Here is a 23,861-nt window from a genome sequence, read left to right on the forward strand (position 1 = left end):
TTAACATCTCTTCTGGTTCTAAATCTATGCTCCTCAAAACAATGATTCAAGACAGTTCCAAAGGACCAATGATGGAAAATGCTATCCATGTCCAGAAGGAAATGATGAACTCAAAGTGTAGATTGAAGCATATTTTTAAATTTTTTTCCCTTTTTTAGGGGTGGGGAGGGTCTGTTTTCTTTTGTAACATGGCTAACATGGAAATGTTTTGCATGACTCCAACCAATATCAAATCAATCATTTCTCAATAATAGGGGAGGAATGTTAACCTTTTTTTTTTTTTTACAAGTAATTGGGAAATATCTAATGAAATATATAAATATATTTTAAAAAATAAATCTATAATCCTACAAAAAAGGAAACCAGAACAAGTTTTAGATTTGCTTGCTTTTTCTTGAACTCATGCAGGTCTTTTTTTTTTTTTTAATGACTTGCCCAAGGTCATTTCAGCTAAGAAGTGTCCAAAGCTACATTTGAACCCAGGAACTCCCATCTCTAAGCCTGGCTCTCAATCCACTGAGTTATCTAACTGCCCCTTGAATCTATCTTTATTAAGTGTTAACTGCTTCAGGTAAGATTTTTATTATCTATAATAATTTAAGATTCAGAGAAAGGAAAGAAAAAAAAAGAGGCAGCATGGGCAAGTGAAGGCATTTCTTCAAGAATGAGAAAACTTCACAAGGTTGGAGAACAAGAGGACCCTCACAGAATCACAGAATTTCAGAGTTAGTAGGGATCCCAGTGGCTATCTGGTCCATCCTATACCTGAAACAGAACACAAATTACAACACACCTCTTCAAAGTGGTTATTCAAGTTATTGTTCAAAGACTACCAATGAAAGCACACTCACGGTCTCCAGAAGCACTCCACTTTGGGATAGCTCAACTTGTTACCAGTTGACAAGCATTTATTAAGCGATGCTAGATACTAGGGATACAGACAAAATGAAACTGTCTCTCCCCTAGCTATCTGAGAAGACAACATGTAAATATATAGGCATATGCTAAATATTTTATCAATCAAAACCTTTATTAACCATCTACTAGGTGTTTAACATAGTAAGCACACTTAGCCGCTGGGGACACATAAGACAAAAGTGAGACAGTCTCTACCTTTAAGGAGTTTACAGATTCACCAGGGGGATAACATATGCCTATATAAATAAATGTAGAATACATACAAAATCAATAAAAAGATAATTTGTTGGGAAGAGGGGCAAGGGAATCCTAATTCTGGTCAAGAGTTGAAAACTGGTTTTCAGGAGAAAAACTGGGCTCATAAATTTATTCTGCATCACTACCACTTTCCCCATCATTTTCTTAAGTCTAGAGCAGTGATGGTTTGGCCCCCTCTTTAAAAAATTTGCCCATCACTGGTCTAGACAAATAAATCAAGCCCTGATTTTTAGCATTTTGCTGATTTCCACAGTATATACATTTCATATACAAATATTATAAAATTTATCAATCTGTTTAATTTAAACTAGTTCAAGTTGTCTCTAACACACTCCTGGCAGGGAGGAAGGTGGTAGGGGAATTCAAAAAGGCTCTCTTGTATATAAGAGTGTTTGAATTGAGTTTTGAAGTAAAAGGTTTGGAATCAAGAGGACCTGACTTCAAAACTGACCTGAGACACTTCCTAGTTATATGACTCTGGGTAAGTCACTAAACTAATTACCTAGCCCTTGCCATTCTTCTGTTTTAAAATAGATACTAAGACAGAAGGAAAAAAGAATGAGACATCCAGCGCAAGGGCAGTTAGGTTGGAGATGAAGTATCATGTGTGAGGAACAGCAAGTAAGTTTGGAGTTTATTGACTTGGGAAGTGACACAGTACTGTAATTTAGGAAAATCTTTTTAGCTGCAGTATGGAATTTTTTCTAACAATAAGCCCCAAGTTTCTTCTTTGAAACTTCTACTGAAACAATTAGCTCTTCTAAACCACAGCCCCGCACATACTTGAGGAGAGCTATCTTACTTACTCTGCCCTAATTGTGTTCTTTTCCAGTTACTCCCCTCACTCTAGTTTCCAACAAGATCATCATCATTAAGGCAAGTACTCAATTCATGTTTTTAAGCTTATCAATGTCTTCCCTCAATTATGGTGTCCAGATCTGAGCACAATAATACAGATTATGGTCTGTCCACCAAGGCAGAGTATAGCAGGACCAACACCTTATTACAGGAAGCTAAGCATTCCATGATACAACCAAGACACATTAGGCTTTTTGGTTGTGGTATCATACTGCTGACTCAGAGTGAGCTCTAAAACCTCCTGTTATTTTTTCCAAACTGTTGCCTAATCATGCTTCTTCCATTTTATACTTGCAAAGTTTGTGTTCTCAACCCAAATGTAAGATTTTAAATTCATCTTCTTAGATTCAACACAATACTTTAGCTTGTCAAGATCTTTTTGAACCTACTTTTTATCCAGTATTAGCTATTCCTCCCAACTTTGTGTCATCTGTAAATTTCATAAGCATGCAATTATGCATATGCAATTATGCCTTTATCCAAACCATTGACAAAAATGTTAAATACAGGCAAAGTACAGATCTCTGAAGCTTTCCATTGGAAACCTACTACTAAGTTGACATGGAATCATTAACATCTATTGAGTCTGGCTATTTAACCAATTATTTCATGATTGCTTAGCCCAGTGATGCCAAACTCAAATAGCTACACATCCCTCATGGGTAACAAATTAAGACTGTTTTTTTTTGTTGTTGTTGTTAAAAGTTTCCCAAAAATACCTTTTTATTTTTTATTCCTTCAGTCATCAGTAGAAACAATTTTTTACTTTTGTTTTCTGGCATTTAAAAATTCATATTTTTTCCTCCCTCCCCTCCACCTCTTTCCTGAGGTAGTGAATAGCTTGATAGAGGTTATAGCTGTACTTTCATGTAATATATATTCCCATATTGGTCACATCACAATAGAAGACATATTGGACATACAACAGAAATCTCATAGGAAATATAGTGAAAGATGGCATGCACTCAGATTCCATCCATTGGCATTTTCATCATGAGAACCTTGTGGTTATCTTAGAAACCTGCTTTGCTGATGGTTCAGTCCTTCACAGTTGATCATCATACAATATTTCTGTTACTATGTACATTGTTCTCCTGGTTCTGCTCATTTTACTTTGCATTAGTTCATACAAGTCTTTCTAGATTTTTCTGAACTCATCCTGTTCATTGTTCCTTATAGAGCAATAGTATTCCATTACAAGCATATTCTACAACTTATTCATCCATTCTCCAAGTGATTCAGTTTCCACTACAAAAAGAGGTGCTAAAAATATTTTGGTACAGATAGGTCCTTTTCCATTATTCCTGATCCCTTAAGATACAGATCCACTAGTGGTATTGGGTCAAAGGGTATTGTAATGTAGAGGATGGCAGGATGGAATCCCTGCAAAATACAGAATCGGCCTCACCCAGAATTCCCTATATTTTGCAGGGATTCCATCCTGCCATGCTCTACATTACAGTATGCATTGCTTTGTGGCCCTTTGAGCCTGGTTCCATATTGCTCTCCAGAATGATTGTATCAGTTCACAGTTCCAACAGTGTATCAGTGTCCCAATTTCCCCACATCCCCTCCAACATTTATCATTTTCCTTTTTGGTCATGCTAGCTAATCTAGTAGGTGTGAGGTAGTATGTGGGAGTGGTTTTTATTTGATTTCTCTAGTCAGTAGTGATTTTGGAGCATTTTTTCACGACTATGGATAGTTTTAATCTTTTCCTCTGAGAACTTCCTGTTTGTGATTTGATAATTTCTTGATTGGGCAATTTTGTATTCTTATAAATTTTACTCCATTCTCCATGTTTGGGAAATGAGACTTTTGTCAGAGATACTTGTTATAATCCCACCACCAATACCAACACCAATTTTGTTGTTTCCCTTCTAATCTTGCTTGCATTGGTTTTATTTGTGCAATTTCAAAAAATGTAATGTAATAAAAACCATCTATTTCATTTTTCATATTGTTCTTTATATCTTGTTTGGTCATAAATTTTTCTTTTCTCTGTTCCTCTAATTTGTTTGCAATGTCCCCTTTAATTTCTTGATTAAGTATCCATTTTGAATTTATGTTAGCGTATGCAATAAAATGTTGGTCCATGCCTAATCTCTGCCACATTGCTTTTCCAGTTTTCCCAGAAGCTTCTGTCAAATAGTGAGTTCTTTTCCCAAAAGTTTGGATCTTTATCGAGTACTAAGTTTCTATGGGCATTAATTGCCATGTGTTGATTACCTAATCTATTCCATTAATCCACCACTCTTATTTCTTAGCCAGTAACAGATTGTTTGATGATAACCACTTTATAGTAGTTTGATATCTGGTAGAGTCAGGTCTCCTCCCTTCAAATTTTTCCCCATTAATTCTGATATTCTTGGCCTTTTATTCTTCCAAATGAACTGTTATTTTTCTAGTTCTATAAAATAATTTTTGTGTAGCTTAATTTGTATGTTACTGAGTAGTTTGCCCATCACTGGTCTCGAGTATTGTAGTTGTTCCTTGAATGTCTGGTAGAATTCACTTACATATCAATCTGGCACTTCTTTGCTAGTTTCTTCAATTCCTTTTTCTGGGATAGGGTTGTTAAATTTCTTTTTTTACAAATCTGGTAGTTTACATTTTTGTAAGTATTCACCTATTTCAATTAGATTGTCAGATTTATTGGCATATAGTTTGGCAAATTAACTTCCAATAGTTGTTTTTATTTCTTCCCTGGTTGTAATTTCACCTTATTTCATTTATGATACTGTTAATTTTGGTTTCTTCTTTTTCTTATTTGAGTTAACTAATGGCTTGTCTATTTTATTTTTTTCATAAAACCAATAAAATTTATTTTTTTTTAAACCCTTGTACTTTGGTGTATTGTCTCATAGATGGAAGATTGGTAAGGGTGGGCAATGGGGGTCAAGTGACTTGCCCAGGGTCACACAGCTGGGAAGTGGCTGAGGCCGGGTTTGAACCTAGGACCTCCTGTCTTTAGGCCTGACTCTCACTCCACTGAGCTACCCAGCTGCCCCCAAAATTTATTTTCAATTTAATCTGTGCCTTGATTTTCAGGATTCAAGATTTAGTGTTTAATTAGGGACCTTTAATTTGTTCTTTTTCCATTTTTTTAAAGATGCAGGTCTAATTCATTGATCTGCTCTTTCTCTATTTATTGATATAAACATCGGTAGATGTAAATTTCCCTTGAAGTAGTGCTTTGACTGTATCCCATAAGTTTTGATATGTTGTCTCCTCATTGCCATTTTCTTTAATGAAATTGTTGATTGTTTCTATGATTTATTACCCAACTGTTCTTTATGATAGGATTATTTAGTTTCCAATTAGCCTATATGGTGCCCTTTGTTGAGGGTAATTTTTATTGCAGTGAAAAGTGTACATTTAATATTTGTTTTTCTACATTTGGATGAGAGGTTTTTATGCCCTACAACATGGTCAGTTTTTGTGACTGTGCCATATACTTATTATTATTTTTAGATTCCCTTTGCAGCATTTTTATTACAAAAAAAAAAGTCCATTGCAATTACTGACACATCCATATGTACTTCCTGTTTATTTATTATGAAAATGCACTGGTTTTAGGGGAAAATAAGCCCTAATGGCTCTCTTCTAACCAGACATCTCACATGGATATTTCCAGGTCACGTAAGATTCATTCATCAATGCCACCATAAAAATGATTTTATTCTATGATCTCCGATAATCATGCCATATACTTATGATAAAAGTTTTATGCCTTTTTATTTTTATTCAGTCTTCTCCAGAGGCCTATCATATTAAATTTTATATTGTTCTATTTACCTCCTTAAATATCCACATCCAAGAGAAGGTTGAGGTTCCCTCCATGCTATGCCATTTTGATGCATGTTTAATATTGATATTGTTTCATTGCCAATGGTATCTTTTATGATGATATAAGTTCCTTCCCTATTTCTTTTGAGAAATTTTTTTATTTTTTTTTAACATTTATTAATATACATTTTTAACATGGTTACCTAATTCATACTCCTCTTATCCCCTTCACCCCCCCCCCCCGCACTCCCCCCTCCTATATTTCCTATTTCTTTTGATTTGCTCCATTTTTACTTTTGCTTTGTCTGAAATCATGATTGCTATTCTGCTTTTTAAAACTTTAGTTGAGGCATAATAAATTTTAGACAGCATATTGTGGGGTTTTGGTTTTTAATCCACTCTGCTATCCTTTTCCAATTCGTTGTTGAGTTTATCCCATTCACTTACAGTTATGACTACCAATTATTTCTCTCCATCTTATTTTCCCCATTTATTCTCCTCTCTTTTAGCTTTTCCGGTTCAGAGACATTTTGTTTTTGATGACCACCTCCCCTAATTCACCCTCCTTTTGTCCATCCTACCCCCTACACATCTCCCTGCCCTCCTACTTCCCTATAGAGTAAGGTAAGTTTCTATCGCTAAGTGTGGGTGATATTTCTACTTTGAGTAAGGTTCAATTATAGCAAACACCTCCCTCCACTGTACTTGCCACTTATACACCTCTAAATAAGAAGTAGTTCATTCCCTTTCTATCTCCATTTTTCCTTTCCCCATGTGTTCCTCTTTCTATCCCTTTTAAAAACATTAGTCCCATCTTATTTAGCTTCTTTTTATATATAATCCTTTTCATTGCTCTACTAGTGATAGTTTTTGATTATCTTAAGTACTTTCGGTATCCTTGCCTTTCTCAAGATATCTTAATTACTTCAATTATTTCCATCCCGGGTATGAACATACTCAATTCAACCTTATCAAAAACCCTTAAGCTTTCACTTTACATTTTTATGGTTCTCATGAGTGTTGAATTTGCTCACCAAATTTTCTTTTCAGCTGTTTTTTTGGTCAGGAAAGTCTGAAGTTCCTTTATTTCATTAAATATCAATTTTTTTCTGTTGGAGGATTATTTTCAGTTTTGCTAAGTATGTAATTCTAGGCTGTAGCCCTAGATCCTTTGCCTTTCAGAATATCATATTTCATTCTTTCTAATCCTTTAATGTAGAAAATATTAGGTCCTCTGTAATCTTGACTGGGGCTTCTCAATATTTTAATTCTTTACTTCTGGCAGTTTATGGTACTTTTTCCTTGCGCTGGAAATTCTGGAACTTGGGTATAACAGCCCTGGGGCATTTTATTTTGGGATATCTTTCAGGAGATGAGTGTATTCTCTCTATTTCAATTTTCCCTCTTATTCAAGGATATCAGGGCAGTATTCTCTGATGATTTCTTGTAATATGGAATCTTTCTTTTTTTTCTTTTGAATTTACTCATACAACCCCATGACTCAACTGTATATATTGAGCTGATCTGGGTATTTCTTTCTAAATACCCACGTCAGGGGGAATTGTATTTTTATAAAATCCAAGATTAATTGTATTTTTATTATATCCAAGATTTAATTTTTGGTTTTGTTTGAGAAAAATTCTCAGGGAAAGAAAACTTGCTGATTCCTTAATCCAGAGAATGAACTGTTTGCAGAGAGATGCCTGAAGAACCTACGTTTAATCAAGAGATCCAGAATAAACTTTGGGTTGCAATTGATTGAACTGATGGGGTTTGTTGCATCAAGTGATCCAGAATGAACTTTGGGTACTAATGAATGGACTGATGGGTTTTGAACAGCTACTTTAATTGTACATGATATGCCAATTGGGGACTGCCCCCAATTGGTTTCTTGTCAAACCCGCTTAGCAAAACATTGGTTTTGCTTTCTCTCTTTTCCACTTCCCTCTTATCTCTAACTATTGTAGTTAGAAGACCTTTGTGAGTATAAGATGTTTGTGTAACATGATCACTTGGGGTGACTAGGCACCCAATATGATCATCAGGGGGGATTGTGTAAATAGAATTAGCTCGATCCCGTTAATAGTCAAAATTCTACTCTACCTAGGCGTGCTAATGATGTCACCCTAACCTCCCTTAGTGGGGAGGGGAGACGAGTTACCCACACATGACAATAAGTAACAAATCAAGAATAAGGGACTGCCCTTTGGGCAGTCCAAATCAATGTAGAAACTGCCATTTGTCCATTTGAATTAGAGGTGGACCACAGAAAGTGATGAAAGACACTATCTCTTTAAGTAAGTTAATGAACTTCCTTTGGGGGCAGTTGCCGTCTCGAACTGGGAGCAGAAGCATCTCCAGAGACCACAGAACGCTTACACTCTATATTGTCACGTGGGTAAGTTAGGCTGACTTCCTTGGCCTAGCTGGGCCAATTCTAAACTCTGCTTATTTGGCTGTTGGGCCTTGTGGCTTACAGCTTCATTTATTTAGCCTTTTAACCTTCTCTCTCCGTCCAGGCCTTTGGCCTGGACTAGCCTCTCCCTTTCTCTTATTCCTACTTTTTACCTACCAGATTGTAAATAAACTCCTCAACCCGATGCTGTCTTGGGTCTGATTTAATTACGGAATCAACCTGAATTGTTGATTCCTGGCGGCCACACATTTATATATATATCTATAAATACCTAAATTTCCCTCGTACAGCTCTTTTTGATTAGGGATTTCAGGTATTTTGATGATTCTTTGATGATTTGTTCTGGTTCTATTTTCCAGGTCAGTAGTTTTTCCAATGAAGTATTTGAGATTTTGCTTTTTATTCACCCCCACCCCCACTCCCTCTTTCGATTTTGTTTTAGTTTACCAATATCTTGTTTTCGTTATTTCTCTAATTCTAATTTTTAGGAAATTTTCATGTTTTCTTTTCCATTTGGCTAACCCTACTCTTTAAAAAGTTATTTTCTTCAGTGTCTTTTTTTACCTCTATTTCCATTTGGTCCCTTCTATTCCTCGGGAATTTGTTTTCTTCAAGGTATCTTTGTCCTTCACTAGCCTTCTGACCTATTCTAATTTTTAGGGAGTTCATCTGGGCTCAGCAAGTTTCCTGCTTTGGGCTCTGCTGCAACCAAGGAATGAGTAGGTTACTTCACCATAGTTCCAGTTCTCCCTCTCTCGATCCTCTGAAGCCCAGAGCTCTGCTGCTATGGAGGTGTGAGTAGGATTCCAGTTCCCTCTTGGTTTCCTTGTAGCCCCAGGGCTCTGATGCCACATTAAATTTATAGGTTTCTAGCCTTCACAACCTGTGTGGAGTAGCTTCAGGTGGGCTCATTCCTATTTTCCAGCTTCCTTGCCTCTGGCAGAGTTGTGGGCTGCTCTAAGATCTGCCAGTTCTTGCAGAGAATGTGCTGCTTTGGCTATTCTCTCCTTTTACCCTGTGAGACATGTTCCTCTAGCTTTCTTTTTATTTTAGGTAATTTATTTTCTTTTTTGTGTGCGTGGAGGCATAGGGGGAGTAAAGCATCCTTAACTCCTCCATCTTAGCTCCAAGCATCCCAATTATATTTTAATCAGGTTCTAGGCACAAGAGGACCACAAGTCTGACACCTGTGTCTAGCATACATCTCATCTTTTCAGTAATAATATGCTATTACCAAATGTTTTGCTAAAATCTAGATAAACTATATCTACAACATATTCATGATCTCCCCAATTAGTAATACTGCCATAAAGGAAAATAAAGTTGATCTGGCATGACTTGTTCTTTTTTTTTTTTTTTTTATTAGACATTTATTAAGTTTCGTTTTTAACCTGTTTACATACTTTATGCCCCTACTTTCCCCTTCACCCCCCGCTCTCCCCCCGCCCATGGCCAACGCACATTTCCACTGGTTATAACATGTGTCCTTGTTCAGGGTCTATTTCCCATTCATGTCCGCCTCAGCCCATGCATTCAAGCAATTGTTTATCTTATATGTTTCCTCTCCTGCAGTCCTTCCTCTGAATGTGGGTAGCATCTTTACCATAAATCCCTCAGAGCTGTCCTGTGTCATTGCAGTGCTGCTGGTACAGGAGCCCATTACATTTGATTTTACCATAGTATATCAGTCTCTGTGTACAATGTTCTTCAGGCTCTGCTCCTTTCGCTCTGCATCACTTCCTGGAGGTCTCTCCAATTTGCATGGAATTCCTCCAGTTTATTATTCCTTTTAGCACAATAGTATTCCATCACCCGCATATACCACAATTTGTTCAGCCATTCCCCAATTGAAGGACATCCCCTCATTTTCCAGTTTTTTGGCATGACTTGTTCTTGATGAAGTTATGCTTGTTTTTTGTATCACTGTTTCCTATTACAGGTGTTTCTAAACCATCAGTCAAATTACTAGCTTATAGATTTATCTACCCAGTACTATGACACAAAGCAAGCAGTCCTTAACCTCAAGGAGTTTATATTCTACTCGGATAAATAATACATAAATTGAGAAATACAAATACATGTGTGTCTTATCAAAATGGTTTTAGGGGAGGGCTAAAGCACTAACAAATGGGAGAATAAGATGAGAGTTGACATGAACTAAACTTTGGAGATAGCCGAAGAATCTGAGGTTAAGAAATGGAAAAGCATTCCAAACCTAAAGCAGTCTGTGGAAAGGCATGAAAGCAAGAGACAGAATTCGTGTATGGGAAAGAGGAAATGGGCTAATTTGACTAGAAGCAAAGTGGATAAAGGAGAGTAATGTGAATTTCACAGCCTGGAAAGATTAGATGAAGCCAAACTGAAAAAATTTTTACATAAGGGAATGTGTATTTCTTCCAAGAGGTGAAAAGAACTACTGCCCTTCTCAATGAAGGTAGTGATATTACTGAAGCTTTGATTTGAGAATACTGATACAGGACAAACTAGAGATGGGAGAGACTAGAAGTAGAGATGTTATTTAAGAGGCTACCACAATAGCTTAGGCAAGAGATAACGAGGGGAAGAAATGAAGTTGTAGCCAAGTGAAGGGAGATGTGGATTTAAAGTAAAGGTAGAATTGTGAAGAGTTGGTAATTGACTGGACATAGGTTATAAGAGAAAGGTAAGACTTGCATGGAAAACTGGAAGAATAGGTCTTCAACTGAAATCAAGAGATTAGTGAGATTAGAGGAAGCATAACAAATTGTGTAAAGGGTAATCTTAGCTAGGAATTACTCAGTGACACATACCTGAGTGTTACACTCTGTGCAGTTCTGGTATACTGCTTTCATTTTCTTCATGATATCAGTTGCTGGAACTCCTTCTGAAGGAAGATATGCCCGGCAATAAGGACAAGTCCACTTACTGTTTCTTAGACTTGTAGAAATACAGGAACGACAGAATCTACCCCCAAACAAAACATAAAACATATTACTTTCTTCAAAAGGTTTGGCATTTTTTAATTACAGAATTCTTTTTATCTACCTGGTTTACCAAATTAAAGGTCTACATAGTATTTCAGCCTCCTCCTTCCCTAGAAAAGAACATTTCCTCTTCTAAGAGTCTTTTTGGAGGAGTACATTTGACATTACCTAAATTACATTGTAAGTGTAATTTGAATGAAAAGGCAAGAATATACAGAGAGAAAGCAAAATAATATGGACAGAAATATAGTCAAATGGAGATCTTTTATACCAAAGCTTTTTCATTATGCTTTTCCCTCGTCTCCTTTCTCTGTACTTATTTTGGGTATGGGAAAATTTGACCTCCTAATATCATAACACACTATATTAAATATAATTTTCTCCTTAGAATTTAAATTTCTTGAGGGAAGAAACTATCTTTTTGCTTTTATTATGTGTATGCTCAGGACTTAGCACAGTAGTTGGTACAAAGTATTTAATAAATGCTTATTGAAATAAATAAACAATTCTTTTAAGTAGTTAGGCCAAATCATAAATAAAATCACCTCTCTTAAAAATGCCCATAAGGAACAAATCATTTCCCCTCTATCCAAATATAATTATTGAATAGTTATCCTTATTAAACTTGTAACATAATCAAGGAATAAAAGAATAGAATGTCTAGTCACATCAGAAAACATTGACTATTAAAGGAAGGATATAAAAATTTAGACCCACATATGAATAACAGTTGACAACAGCACAGTCATTTTTAAGGTAGGTTTGTAAAGTGTTATATAAATATAGGTAGATAGAAATAGATATTTTAAAATATGTATAATATTTACATATTTCTTATTAACAACCAGCTGATATTTAATAAATCTCCATTTTACAGGTAAAAAAAAATCACTGTTTGGAGAGGTTAAGTGATATGCTCACAATCACATATAGTAAATGAAGAAATGAGATTTGAACCTATCTCTCTTGACTCCAACTCTAGCCTCTTTTCTATTAAACCAGATTACTTTTAGCTTACAATGTATGGCACGATGCATCTTAAACTACCCTCTACAAAGGAATAGGAATCATACTATCATACACAGATATAATCTTTGGCAACAGAAGACCAACATAGATATCTTTCATTAGTTCTATGGTTCAATGTGTGTTTGACAACAAAATTCCTGACAAAATTCTAGAACACATTGACGGCTATAAATCTAACTCATTAAATCCAGACACCAAGGTTTAAAATCATGTTATCATCAAATTCTTCATTCTCACTAACCCCACATAACCATTCAATTGCCAAATATTGTTTTATCTACTTCCACAACATCTCTCCTCCCTGTTCACTTTTCTCTATTCACATGGCAATGGCCCTAGTTCAGATACTTATCCCCTTTCACCTGTGCCCTTACAATAATTTCTGACAAGGTCTTCCTGGGCCAAGTCTCTCCCAACTCAGATCCATCCTCCACAGAAAATGACAAAATGATTTCAGGTTCGATTGTCATTCCTCTACTGCTCTAGTGGTGTTTTTTTGTTTTAACATCTCTAGGATCAGTTATAAACTCTTCTGCTTGACAGTTAAATAGTTATAGACCTGCCTTCATCTTATTTTCCCACCCTTATTATCCATTTCTTCCTGTTAAGATTATAAATAATAAAGACTGATATAAATATAGAAATTAGTATTTTAATTAAAGCCATGCTGATAGAGATAAAACCATTAGACCACGCGCTTGTAAGAATTCAAAACTGCCGCCTCCGCCCTTATTGTTACCTCTCCTCTCTCTAAAGAGGAAGTTCAAAGTCACTTCCCCCTATTTAAAACTGTCCCTCACCTTGAATACGTAATCCAAAACAGGAAACCCGTTGGACCACGGGAAATGTAGTTTTTTTTTTTTTTTTTTTTTTTTTTTTTAATTTTTTTTTAAACCCTTAACTTCTGTGTATTGACTTATAGGTGGAAGATTGGTAAGGGTAGGCAATGGGGGTCAAGTGACTTGCCCAGGGTCACACAGCTGGGAAGTGTCTGAGGCCGGATTTGAACCTAGGACCTCCTGTCTCTGGGCCTGGCTCTCAATCCACTGAGCTACCCTGCTGCCCCCAAGGAAATGTAGTTTTTAAGGTCCCCACGTGTCCATAGAAAATATATATACACTTTTAAATGGCATTTCCCAAATTTCAATTAAAATTCCCGTTACACATTCTTCCAGCCAAATTGATATTTTTATCATACCTCATCTGACATTCCATATTCCACCTCTGTGCCTTTTCATTATTCATCCTCATATCTTCCTCTTAGAATCTCTAGTTCAATTCATTCTTCTTCAAAGCTTCAATTTCCACGGTTCAACTCAAGTGCTACCTTCTATATTAAGTTTTTGCTAATCTCCCAAAATTGTTTGGTGTTTATTTTGGAAATACCCCTATATGTACTTAGCTCTTCTCCCTGGATACAATCCTTTAGGGCAGGAACTGTTTCATTTTTGTGTTTGTATCCAGGCTGCTTAGCAGAGTGTCTGGTAGACACTTAAAAGGCATTGTCAATTGTCATTTGATTGGAATGACAAGACACAAAGAGTAATGATTAGCATATCAACATTAAGCCAGAGTGGTATCTTTAGTAAAATGTCTTTAGTATCTCTTCTTCGCCCAGTGATTCTCAACATGTTTATTAATGATTTAGATGAAATAAATGATGTGCTTATAAAATGTGTGAACAGGAGACTGAATAGAGTAGCTAACATATTGGATGGCAGAATTGTTTTTCAAAAGCAACTCAACAGGTTAGAAGGATGAAATGAGCCTATGATAATTATTTTTCTTTTTACTAAACTTTTATTGATTTTTTTTGTTTTTATATCACTTAAATTTCCCTAACTCCATCCTCTTCCAGAGATCCAGGTTTTATAACTGTCAAAAGAAAAAATTAATAATACATGCTCTGGGTACAAGTCTGCCAAAAAGAAATTTGTTTACTTTCTCATCATTCTAATATCTAAGCATTTTTAGCTTATGAAAAAAGAGACCTGTCCAAACTGGAATAATCCCACCCTCTTGTACTATATGTCTTTCCCTATCAAGAGAGTTGGAGATAATATAGCAATTTTGCATAAGAAAAACCACAATGTTAAAATATAGTTCTGGGGGTTAACATTTCACAATAGTTGCCTACCAACATTCACTATCCTATTCTTTCCTGGACCATTAACCTCAAAGGTAGAAAGCCACCTTCCTTCTATAAATAGTATCATGTAAGTTAATGTCAATATCATAATCCTTTCTGAATGGAAAAAGGTGGATCATGGGCTTCAGGGGATGAGGAAAAAGGACTTTTCTTAGAAGAGTAAATAATGCAAACACTTTAGGGGATTGAGAAGGCAATTTTTTTTTTTAAGTCTTCCTCTATTTTAAAACAGATTTTATTGACAATTTTTGTTTTTACATTGACTAAAATTCTCCCAGAATTCTAATCCTTCCTTTCTCCCAGAGAGCCATTCTATATAATCATTAAAAAAAATTAGCAACGTTTATCAATATATCAAAAACATATATAATGTTCCACATTCATGGACTTGTGATCTCTACAAAAGGTGGGGGAGGGAGGAGTGTTTTTTATATCTGGATTAATTTCCACCTTTAATCTATTTCCTTAAAGAAATGACCTTTGATTCTAAATTCTAAACATAACCAATCTAAGAAGACATGCCTGGAAAAGGTTTTGAGACCAGAGAACTACAGATATCTTAATACCTCTAGCTGAACTAAAAAATGAAGTTAGGTATGTAAAGTCATAAAGTCTCTAAATCACTATTGATTATAGACATGAAAATTAAAACAGCTCTGAGTTACTACCTCATACCTATAAGAGATTGGCTATCATGGAAGAAAAGGAAAATGACATATGTTGGAGGGGATGTGGGAAAACTAAGACACTAATGCACTGCTGAGGGAGTTATAAACTGATCCAACCATTCTGGAGATCAATCTGTAACTATGCCCAAAGAGCTATAATACTATGTATATCCTTTGACAACAGGTTTATATCCCATAGATAAAATTAAATTAAAAAAAAATAAAAGGACCTAATATATACAAAAATATTTTTAGCAGCTCTTTTTGTGGTTGTAAGTAACCAGAAATTGAGGGGATACCTATAAATTGGGGAATGGTTAAACAAGTTGTGGCATTTGACTGTGATATAATACTATTGTCCTATAAGTGCTATATGACTAGGATGGTTTCAAAAAAACCTGTAAAAACATACATGAACTGATGAATAATGAGATAAGCAGAACCAAGAGAACATTATATGTTACTGCAATAACATATGATTATCAACGATGATCAACTTAGCTACTCTCAGCAATACAATGGTCCAAGACAATTCTAAAGGACTCTTGATGAGAAATGGTATCCACCTTCAGCGAAAGAACTAATGGAATCTGAATGTAGAATGAAGCTAATACTATTTTTTTTACTTTACTTTTTTCTTGCCTCTTTTCTCTTACAACATGACTAATATAGAAATGTTTTGCATGACTGCACTTGTGCAACCTATATCAAATTATTTACCGTCTTAGGAAGGGTGAAAGGGAGGGACTTTTTGGAACTCAAAATAAAATACAAAAAAAGATGATTAGAATTTTAGTGGAATTTAAGTTCAACACGAATCAACAATATATGCTAGAATCTAGATGATTAAAAGATGGAACTGGGTATTTTTAGCCTAGAGAAGAGAAGCTTATAATTTAGACCAGTGATTCCCAAAGTGGGCACTACCGCTCCCTGGTGGGTGCTGCAGCGATCCAGCAGGGCAGTGATGGCCACAGGTGCATTTATCTTTCCTATTAATTGCTATTAAAATTTAAAAAAAATAATAATAATTTCCAGGGGGCTAAGTAATATTTTTTCTGGAAAGGGGGTAGTAGGCCAAAAAAGTTTGGGGACCACTATTTAGACTTTGAAAGGTAGTCAAGGAGAAGACAAATTTAACTAGGTGATTGGTCTCAAGAGGAGATTTAGAAACAATGGATAAAAGTTGCAGAAATGCAGATTCTAGCTGGATATTAGCCAAAAACTTCCCAAACAATTGAGCCCTTCCAAAGAAGAATGTGTTGCTTTAATTGGTAATCCACACCCCCCCCAACCCCAACCCCCAATACAGATCTACAAGCAGTAGCCAAACAATATCTGGGTAATCATTTCAAAGGGAATTCCTAGTTGAAAAGTAAGTTGTACCTTTTCAACTCTGCCTCTTTTTTTCCTCAAAGCCTGTAATCCATCCTTCTTGATTCAATTCTATTTTTTCGAGTATCTCATACTAAGTCTTTTCCCTGAACTCTTTGAAACCTGGTCTCCTCAAATTTAGGATACATTCCCAACTTTCCGCTTTTTATCAATAATTCTATGACAGCACATTCATTTTCTCCCAATGTTCTCATCATTTTTACTTCATCAGCAATCCCCTGAGCATAATGTGGTCCAGAATAGCTATTCTATATACTTGCTTTGGAAGAACAATAGAAAATGTTTTCTTTTTTAGCAGAGGGAGACTTGGATGTGTAGGGGATTACCTGGTGAGTCAACAAGCAAAAGTCTCCATTCTGAGGAGGCAGTGAATAACAAAGGTCAAAAAAAAAAAAAAAAAAAAAAAAAAAACTAACACAAAAACCACAATATACTAGGTCAGGGAGCCAAGCAAGAAAATTTCAGAGTTGTGGATCCAAAGCCAGCAGGAGTATGGAGGAAAACACTGAATCATGGATAGATTTCTCCATATATGCTGAGGCAGCATAATTGTGTGATAACAGGATGCTGGTCCACCACCTCTTCCCTCAAATAACTAAAGACAATGCAGCAGAAGGCTAGAACAGGCTTCCATCACAATACCATCTTTGTCATCTTCCACCAGTGTTTTATCATCCATTTCCTCCTGGATCCCCAAAATGGTTTATTTGGAGTGATTTTGAGATTTAGATAGATAACAAAGGAGAAGACTATCAAAAGAAGGGGGAAAAGTCTCATTTACACTTTTATACTTTCCATTTTAAGTTAATTCAACCCCAAATCACCTAGTTTAGAGGCAGCACTAGCAGCTATTCTTTGGGTGAAAAAATTTCTGATGCAGAAGTGAACCAAGTAAGTTTGCCAAAAGGAGGGATATGGAAATTTTTTTCACAACCAGAACAATGAGCACAGATTTGTCAAACAAAGAATGGGAAAGCTGAAGGAAGGAAAACTGTGCTGGTTTCAGTGGGCAGTTTTATGGCTTTTTCCAGTTGCTTGGCTTCCTCCCAACCAGAGCAGAACAAAGAGAAAAACTAAACAAAAAGATTATTTTGCAAAAGAATTAACAAGAATTTTGCAAGTTGAAAGTACCTTTCAGGGGGCCGCTATGGGGTTCAGTAGACTGAGAGTCTGGGCTTGAGATGGGAAATCCTAAATTCCTACCAGTATGACCCTGGGCAAGGCACTTCATCCCATAGCCTAACCCTTACATTTTTCGGCCTTGGAAGCAATACTCAGGTGGCCCATTTACATATAAATACATTTAAAAGTATTAAAAAAAAAAACACACAAACACACATTTACAGAGTTATTCTTACTCTTTATTTTATTTTTTTCACAAGGAAATTTGCCCAACAGCATGTAAGATGATTAAGACCTGTGGCAGCTAGGTGTGTGTAGTGGATAAGCCTGCTGTATTTGGAGTCAGGAAGATCTGAGATCAGATGGGACCTCAGACCTGTATTAGCTATGTGACCCTGGGCAAGTCATTTAACCTGTCTTTCTCATCTCTAAAAAGGAGAATAGCACCAGTCTTCGAGGGTTTTTATGAGAACAAAGTTGTTGTTCTTTTACAAGTAAATGGTTACATAAATGCTAAGTATAAATGTAATTAAAGGTCTTTTCCACCACCAGTGATGTTAGCACGGGCAACTCACTTAAGAGCCTCCTGGAGTTTCAGGTAATTTTCTAAGATTTCTAAATGGGTTTCGCCTTCTGGGTTGGATGGTAAGAGATAGAATAGTGGCATCAGGAAATAAATCTGATGCTAATTTATGGTTAAAGCTGGCAATTCACTATATACTTTCAATGTACTTTTAACCATTCTCCTCCTCTCTTCAAGTTGAAAGTATTACATTTCAAATGTGTCTCTCAGGAATACATGCTCATGACACGGTATACAAAAATGGAAAAGATTCTTACTATATGTATAGGCCAAACCATGGGAATTACTTCAGCCTATTTTTTTAAGTTAGAGGAGGAAGGAGAGGAAAGGGAGCACAGATTTCAAATATTTTAATGCTTACAAATTTTAAAAATTCTATGGGACATGCCCATTAAAAGTAATTTAATTCTACATGCTATCAAAACTTTACTTAGCTATTTATTACTAGCTTGATAATGGGCTAGACTGGATCAATCTGTCTTCCCCAGCAATCTCCTCCAATTTTCCATCTCCACTTTTTTTCAGGCTGTTTCCTGAGCTTGGAATACTCTCCCCTCCTGCCTTTTCCCAAGGTGAATTCCCATCCATATACTAAAGTCCAATTTAAATGTCAACTTCTCCAAGGTTTCCTTGATCTTTAGGTTAGTTAAAGCATCTTTTCCCCCCCAGACTCCTCCTAGCTTTGCCTCTGCTAACAAAGTACAAAACAAAATAGATTATTGACTCATTAAAAAACCAAACAAACCCGTACCTTCTTTGTCTTGGAATAAATTCTGTGTATTGGTTCCAAGGGGAAGAGGTAAGGGCTAGGCAATGGGGGTCAAGTGACTTGCCCAGGGTCACACAGCTAGAAGTGTCTGAGGCCAAATTTGAACTAGGAACTCCCCTCTCTATGCCTGGCTCTCAATCTACCGAGTTAGCTAGCTGCTCCCAAAATCAAGGTTTCTCTGACCAGGAATTGAACCTGGTAAAAGTGCCAAATCCTAGCCACTAGACCACCAGGGAAGGCCGACCCATTTTCCTAAGTGGAATGGCAAAGAAGCCCACCGAGTCTTGACATAACTTAAGGATCCCTAACTAGTATAGCTATCCCCAAATGGAAAAGAGCTTTTTTTTTCTCACTAAGTTTTCAAACAAAGGCTAGATATTAAAGAGATAATTCTTGTTAAGCATGGGTGGAAGTAGAAAACAGCTCCCCCCACCCCTTCTCCAATCTAATCAGGAGACCTTTATGTGCAAGATCAGTTGGTTGTACATCCCGCTCTTTAGCTAAAACACATGGCTAGCAGATGTCTTTCATCCTTTCTATTCCTAGGGTCTAGTAAAGCACATGGCACAAAGTAAGGATTTAATAAATGCTTTCTGATTTGATATCCAGAATGACAATGGAGTTTTGGTGGTGGAAATCAAAGTAGTACTTTTCACCATTACTGAGCTAGTTGCATCTAAGTCCTGGTAGAGATCATAGACTTAGATCTGGAAGAGAATGACCCTAAAGACCATATAGTCCAATCCTCTCGTTTTACAAATGAAAAATCTGAAGCCTAGAGAAGTTAAGTGATTTGCCCAAGATAGCAGAGCCAAGATTGGAAGCCACAGTCCAAAAATTCTAAGCAATTGCATTTCTGGTCTATTACTATTTCTGTATTTATAATCCCTTTCTTAAAGAAAGCCAAAAAACACCCAGTGAATAGCCACTAACCACAACATTCTAGAAATGGCTTAAGAGGGGCAACTAGGTAGCACAGTGGTTAGATAAAGGTCTGGAGTGGGGAGGACCTGGGTTCAAATTTGACCTCATATACTTCCCAGCTCTGTGACCTTGGAAAAGTCACTCAACCCCAATTGCCTAACCCTTGCTCTTCTGTCTTAAGAGTTTAAAGAGAAAAAAAGAAGTGGCTTAGTAGATCCAAGAAAGGAAAGTCAATATTCCTGTTAATACTTACAGCAAAAGCAGCTCCATGGCTTATTGGATAGTTTGCCCTGGAGACAGAAGATCCCGTGTTCAATTTGGCCTCAACCACTTCTTATCTTGGCAAGTCCCCAGTTGCCTAGCCCTTACCACCATCCTGATTCTAAGACAGGAAGGGCTTTAAAAAAATATACAGCAGGGGGACTACAGGCAAGAGCTGAGATTCCAAGTTATCCAGTGAAGTAACTATATTATCATTAATCCACTTTATGTTAAGTGAGGTGGTTGAGAGATACAATGGTTATCTGTCTTCCGCTATTCCAAGTCAGTGAATTCAGAGAATGAGCATCCTCAGATCACACATTCTGTTCCATGATGAGGCAACTAGATGGCGCACAGAACAGGGGAGTAGACCCGGAGTCAGAAAGACTCGAGTTTAAATGTGACCTCAGATGCTTGCTTACCAGCTGTGAGACTCTTAGCAAGTCATTTAACGTCGTCACAGTTTCCTCATCGATAAAAGCGGGATAATAATAGTGCCTATGTCTCAAGGGTCGTTGTGAAGATAAAAAGGGATATTTGTAAAGCTCTTTGCAAACTTAAGAGCTACGCATAAAAGTCTATACACACACGTACACACTTGCTTAGATCACACAGTAAGGAATTAGAAATTGTATGGAACAATGGACTCATAACGACCAGTTGGAGTAAGTAGCTTGAAAAAGAAACCATTTAACCTATACTTCCTATTAAGCCCCCCCCCCTTAAAACTTGGAGACCTTGACATTCCTGTAACTTTGTTGCTTCATTTAACAAGACTTAATTCCCAGCAACAGGTCTTCTGTTTAAACTACCATATCCTAGTCAAACTTCAGCCTAACTACAACAAAGTAGCAACGCAAGTGACTGGGGCACTAGAATTCCGGTAATTTTACCTTCAGCCGGAGGAGTGGGGAGAGAGAAGGGAGGTTGGGGGTTAGTTGGGTCAGTTGTTTTCGACAGAGGAGGAAGCGCCGTGGGCGTTTCAGCACACGTGTGAAACCCCAACAAAACGCAACACGTCAGGGTCTGTGGGGCTCATGGAAGCGTCTGTTTACTTGGAGAACTGCGCTTGGCTGCAGACGGCCACTTCCTAGTTGCATGATCTAGTTGGGTTCCGCAACTGCCAGACAGTTGCCCCTGTCAATCCAGAAGTTGCTGGTACTTCATATGTACCCATAGCCCGAATGTGGAAGCGGAGCTGTGCTGGCCAGCTATCCAGAGCATCCTAGCTAGTCCTGAAGCACCCGTTAGGCAGGACTGATCTGGCCACTGACTCACTAACCTCCAACAGAGATCCAGGTGCTCAGATCTGATTTAGGGGCAAAAGTAGCCCACCTGTCTCTCCCTCTTTCTCCCAGTCTTTGTGACACCTTCAGACCAGGCATTTTCCCCGCAGCCGGGGAGACCAGAATGGTCCGGGTCGTACAGTGCCACAGCTCCAACATTAGAACCACCTTCTCAGTGAACGCGGATCTACTAAATTACACCTCTTAAGACTCTCTACTGACCTAGAAGAGTCTCCTTCTTCCTTCCACCTAGCTTCTCTCTGGCCGGGCAAGTACCAGCAAATGGGAGTCTCGCACCCTGGGCCGCTCACCCTCACTTACACGTGGCCACAGCGGGTCCTTATGGGCTGATGCAGGACTTCGAGGCAGACAGAGCAATCAAAAGAGGTAATCGGCAACTCCACTTCGCTCCTCCCGGGCAGGGCTGACGGGGTGGCCCGGGCAGCCGGGGCTTCTCGGCCGCTGTCACTGCTTAGCGCGGAGCCCATCGCTTCCCTCCTCTCACCGAGACAGCTGCTGCTAAGCCGGGTGCCTTAGGTTCAATTGTTTTGTTGTCCTGCGGTTAAGGAAGGAAGTCCCAGCCCAACTGGGATCGCCGCCTCCCTGCCCCCACAGGCCCGCTCTCAGGAGCCAGCCCCCGCCCCTTCTAACCTTCCAAGTAGGGAGTTCGCCAGGAACTTGGCCAGTCAGAAATTATCATCTTCCCCCAGCTACCCTCAACTACTGGGAGGAGGCGGCGGCCCCGGCGGCAGCAGCACCAAGTACTGCAGTGTCCTCCCCTCCCCGGAGGCTTGAAACCTGAAACCCAAACTGCACAAAGAAATACCAGCTGCTCACTGTTAGGTCTTCCTCCCTCTAACCAGAGAGAAAGCTGGGATGTGAACCCTTTTTTAATCTTCAACTTTCCAACTTGATAATGGCTCTGTTCACTACTTCCGGGAGCCTATTCAGTCAAAGTTCTGGCTGTTGCCATTTCCCAGGAATATGCACAGCCCTTCAACACAGTGAGAGGTTAAGGAGATCAGGAGGCAAATAATTTCGTTGCAATTTAGCAGTTAGGTGCTCTGCTACTCTTGAAACTAGAGTTTGACATCAGGAGAAATGTTAAATATTTAAAGTCCAGATAGATATGAGAATAGACTGCAACTGAGATTAAGATCTAGTCATATAATACAGTTCTTAATAAACCCATTAATTCTAAAAAAAATTCTGTACAGTAAAATGTTAAGTTACTTGAAGGCAAGGACTGATTTATTTTTATTTTTATTTTGAATATTTTCCAATACTTAAGTTTCATGTTCTTTCCCTCTCCCCCAACCCCCTCCCCCAGCCAATACACAATTCCACTGGGTTTTACATGTATCATTGATGAAGACCTAATTCCATATTATTGATAGTTGGACTAGAGTTATCGTCTAGTGTCTACATCCCCAATAATATCTCCAACAGCCATGTGTTCAAGCAGTTGTTTTTCTTCTGTTTCTCCTCCCACAGTTCTTCCTCTGAATGTGGCTAGTTTTCATTCTCATAAGTCCCCCAGCCTTGCTCTGGAGCCTTGCATTGCTGCTAGTAGAGAAGTCCCATTTTGTTCGATTGTACCACAGTGTATCGGTCTCTGTGTACAATGTTCTCCTGGTTCTGCTCCTTTCACTGTGCATCAATTCCTGGAGGTCATTCCAGTTCACATGGAATTCCTCCAGTTCTTTATTCCTTTTAGCACAATAGTATTCAATCATCAACAGATACCACAACTTGTTCAGCCATTCCCCAACTGAAGGACAACCCCTCATTTTTCATTTTTTTCCTACCATGAAGAGGGCAGCTATAAATATTTTTGTACACATATTTTTCCCTATGATCTCTTTTGGGTATAAACCCAGTAGTGGATCAAAGGGCAGGCAGTCTTTTAAAGCCCTTTGAGTATAGTTCCAAATTGCCATCCAGAACGGTTGTATCAATTTACAGCTCCACCAGCAATTCCCCAATTTTGCCACATCCCCTCCAACATTACTTTCCTTTGCTGTCATATTAGCCAATCTGCTAGGTGTAAAGTGGTACCTCAGAATTGTTTTGATTTGCATTTCTCTAATTATAAGAGATTTAGAACACTTTTTCATGTGTTTGTTGAGTTTTGATTTCCTGATCTAAAAATTGCTTATTCGTGAGGGACTGATTTTTTAAAAAATTGTATATCTTCAGCACTTTGTACCTTCCCTTGGATGTTTCTTTATAAATTGTTGTGATAGGACAGCTGGGTGGCTAAGTGGATTGGAAGTTAGGTCTGGAACCAGGATGTCCTAGGTTCAAATCTGACTGCAGACACTTCTTAGCTGTGTGATCCTTGGAAAAGTCACTTAATCTCCATTGCCTAGCCCTAATCACTTTTTGAACCCATATACAGTATTGATTATCAGATGGAAGGTAAGAATTTTTAAAAAGATTCATTTATTTTTTAATCAATCACATCTCATTG

At 37.6% G+C, this 23,861-nt stretch overlaps 1 protein-coding gene across 1 annotated transcript in view; it reads right to left on the reverse strand.

Annotated features, from left to right (window-relative positions):
* RNF125 (ring finger protein 125) overlaps window positions 1-21,879 on the reverse strand; it is a 37,498-nt gene extending 15,619 nt beyond the window's left edge. Inside the window, exons 1-2 of the mRNA XM_044666426.1 lie at window positions 21,710-21,879; window positions 11,029-11,182 (exon numbers count right to left, since the gene is read on the reverse strand). Of these exons, the coding sequence (XP_044522361.1) occupies window positions 11,029-11,182; window positions 21,710-21,876 (321 nt within the window). The 5' untranslated portion in view covers window positions 21,877-21,879. The remainder of the gene's footprint in view (window positions 1-11,028; window positions 11,183-21,709) is intronic.
* Between the last annotated feature and the right edge of the window lie 1,982 nt (window positions 21,880-23,861).

The sequence above is a fragment of the Gracilinanus agilis genome, chromosome 1 (genome assembly GCF_016433145.1).
Source record: "Gracilinanus agilis isolate LMUSP501 chromosome 1, AgileGrace, whole genome shotgun sequence".
Taxonomy (NCBI): domain Eukaryota; kingdom Metazoa; phylum Chordata; class Mammalia; order Didelphimorphia; family Didelphidae; genus Gracilinanus; species Gracilinanus agilis.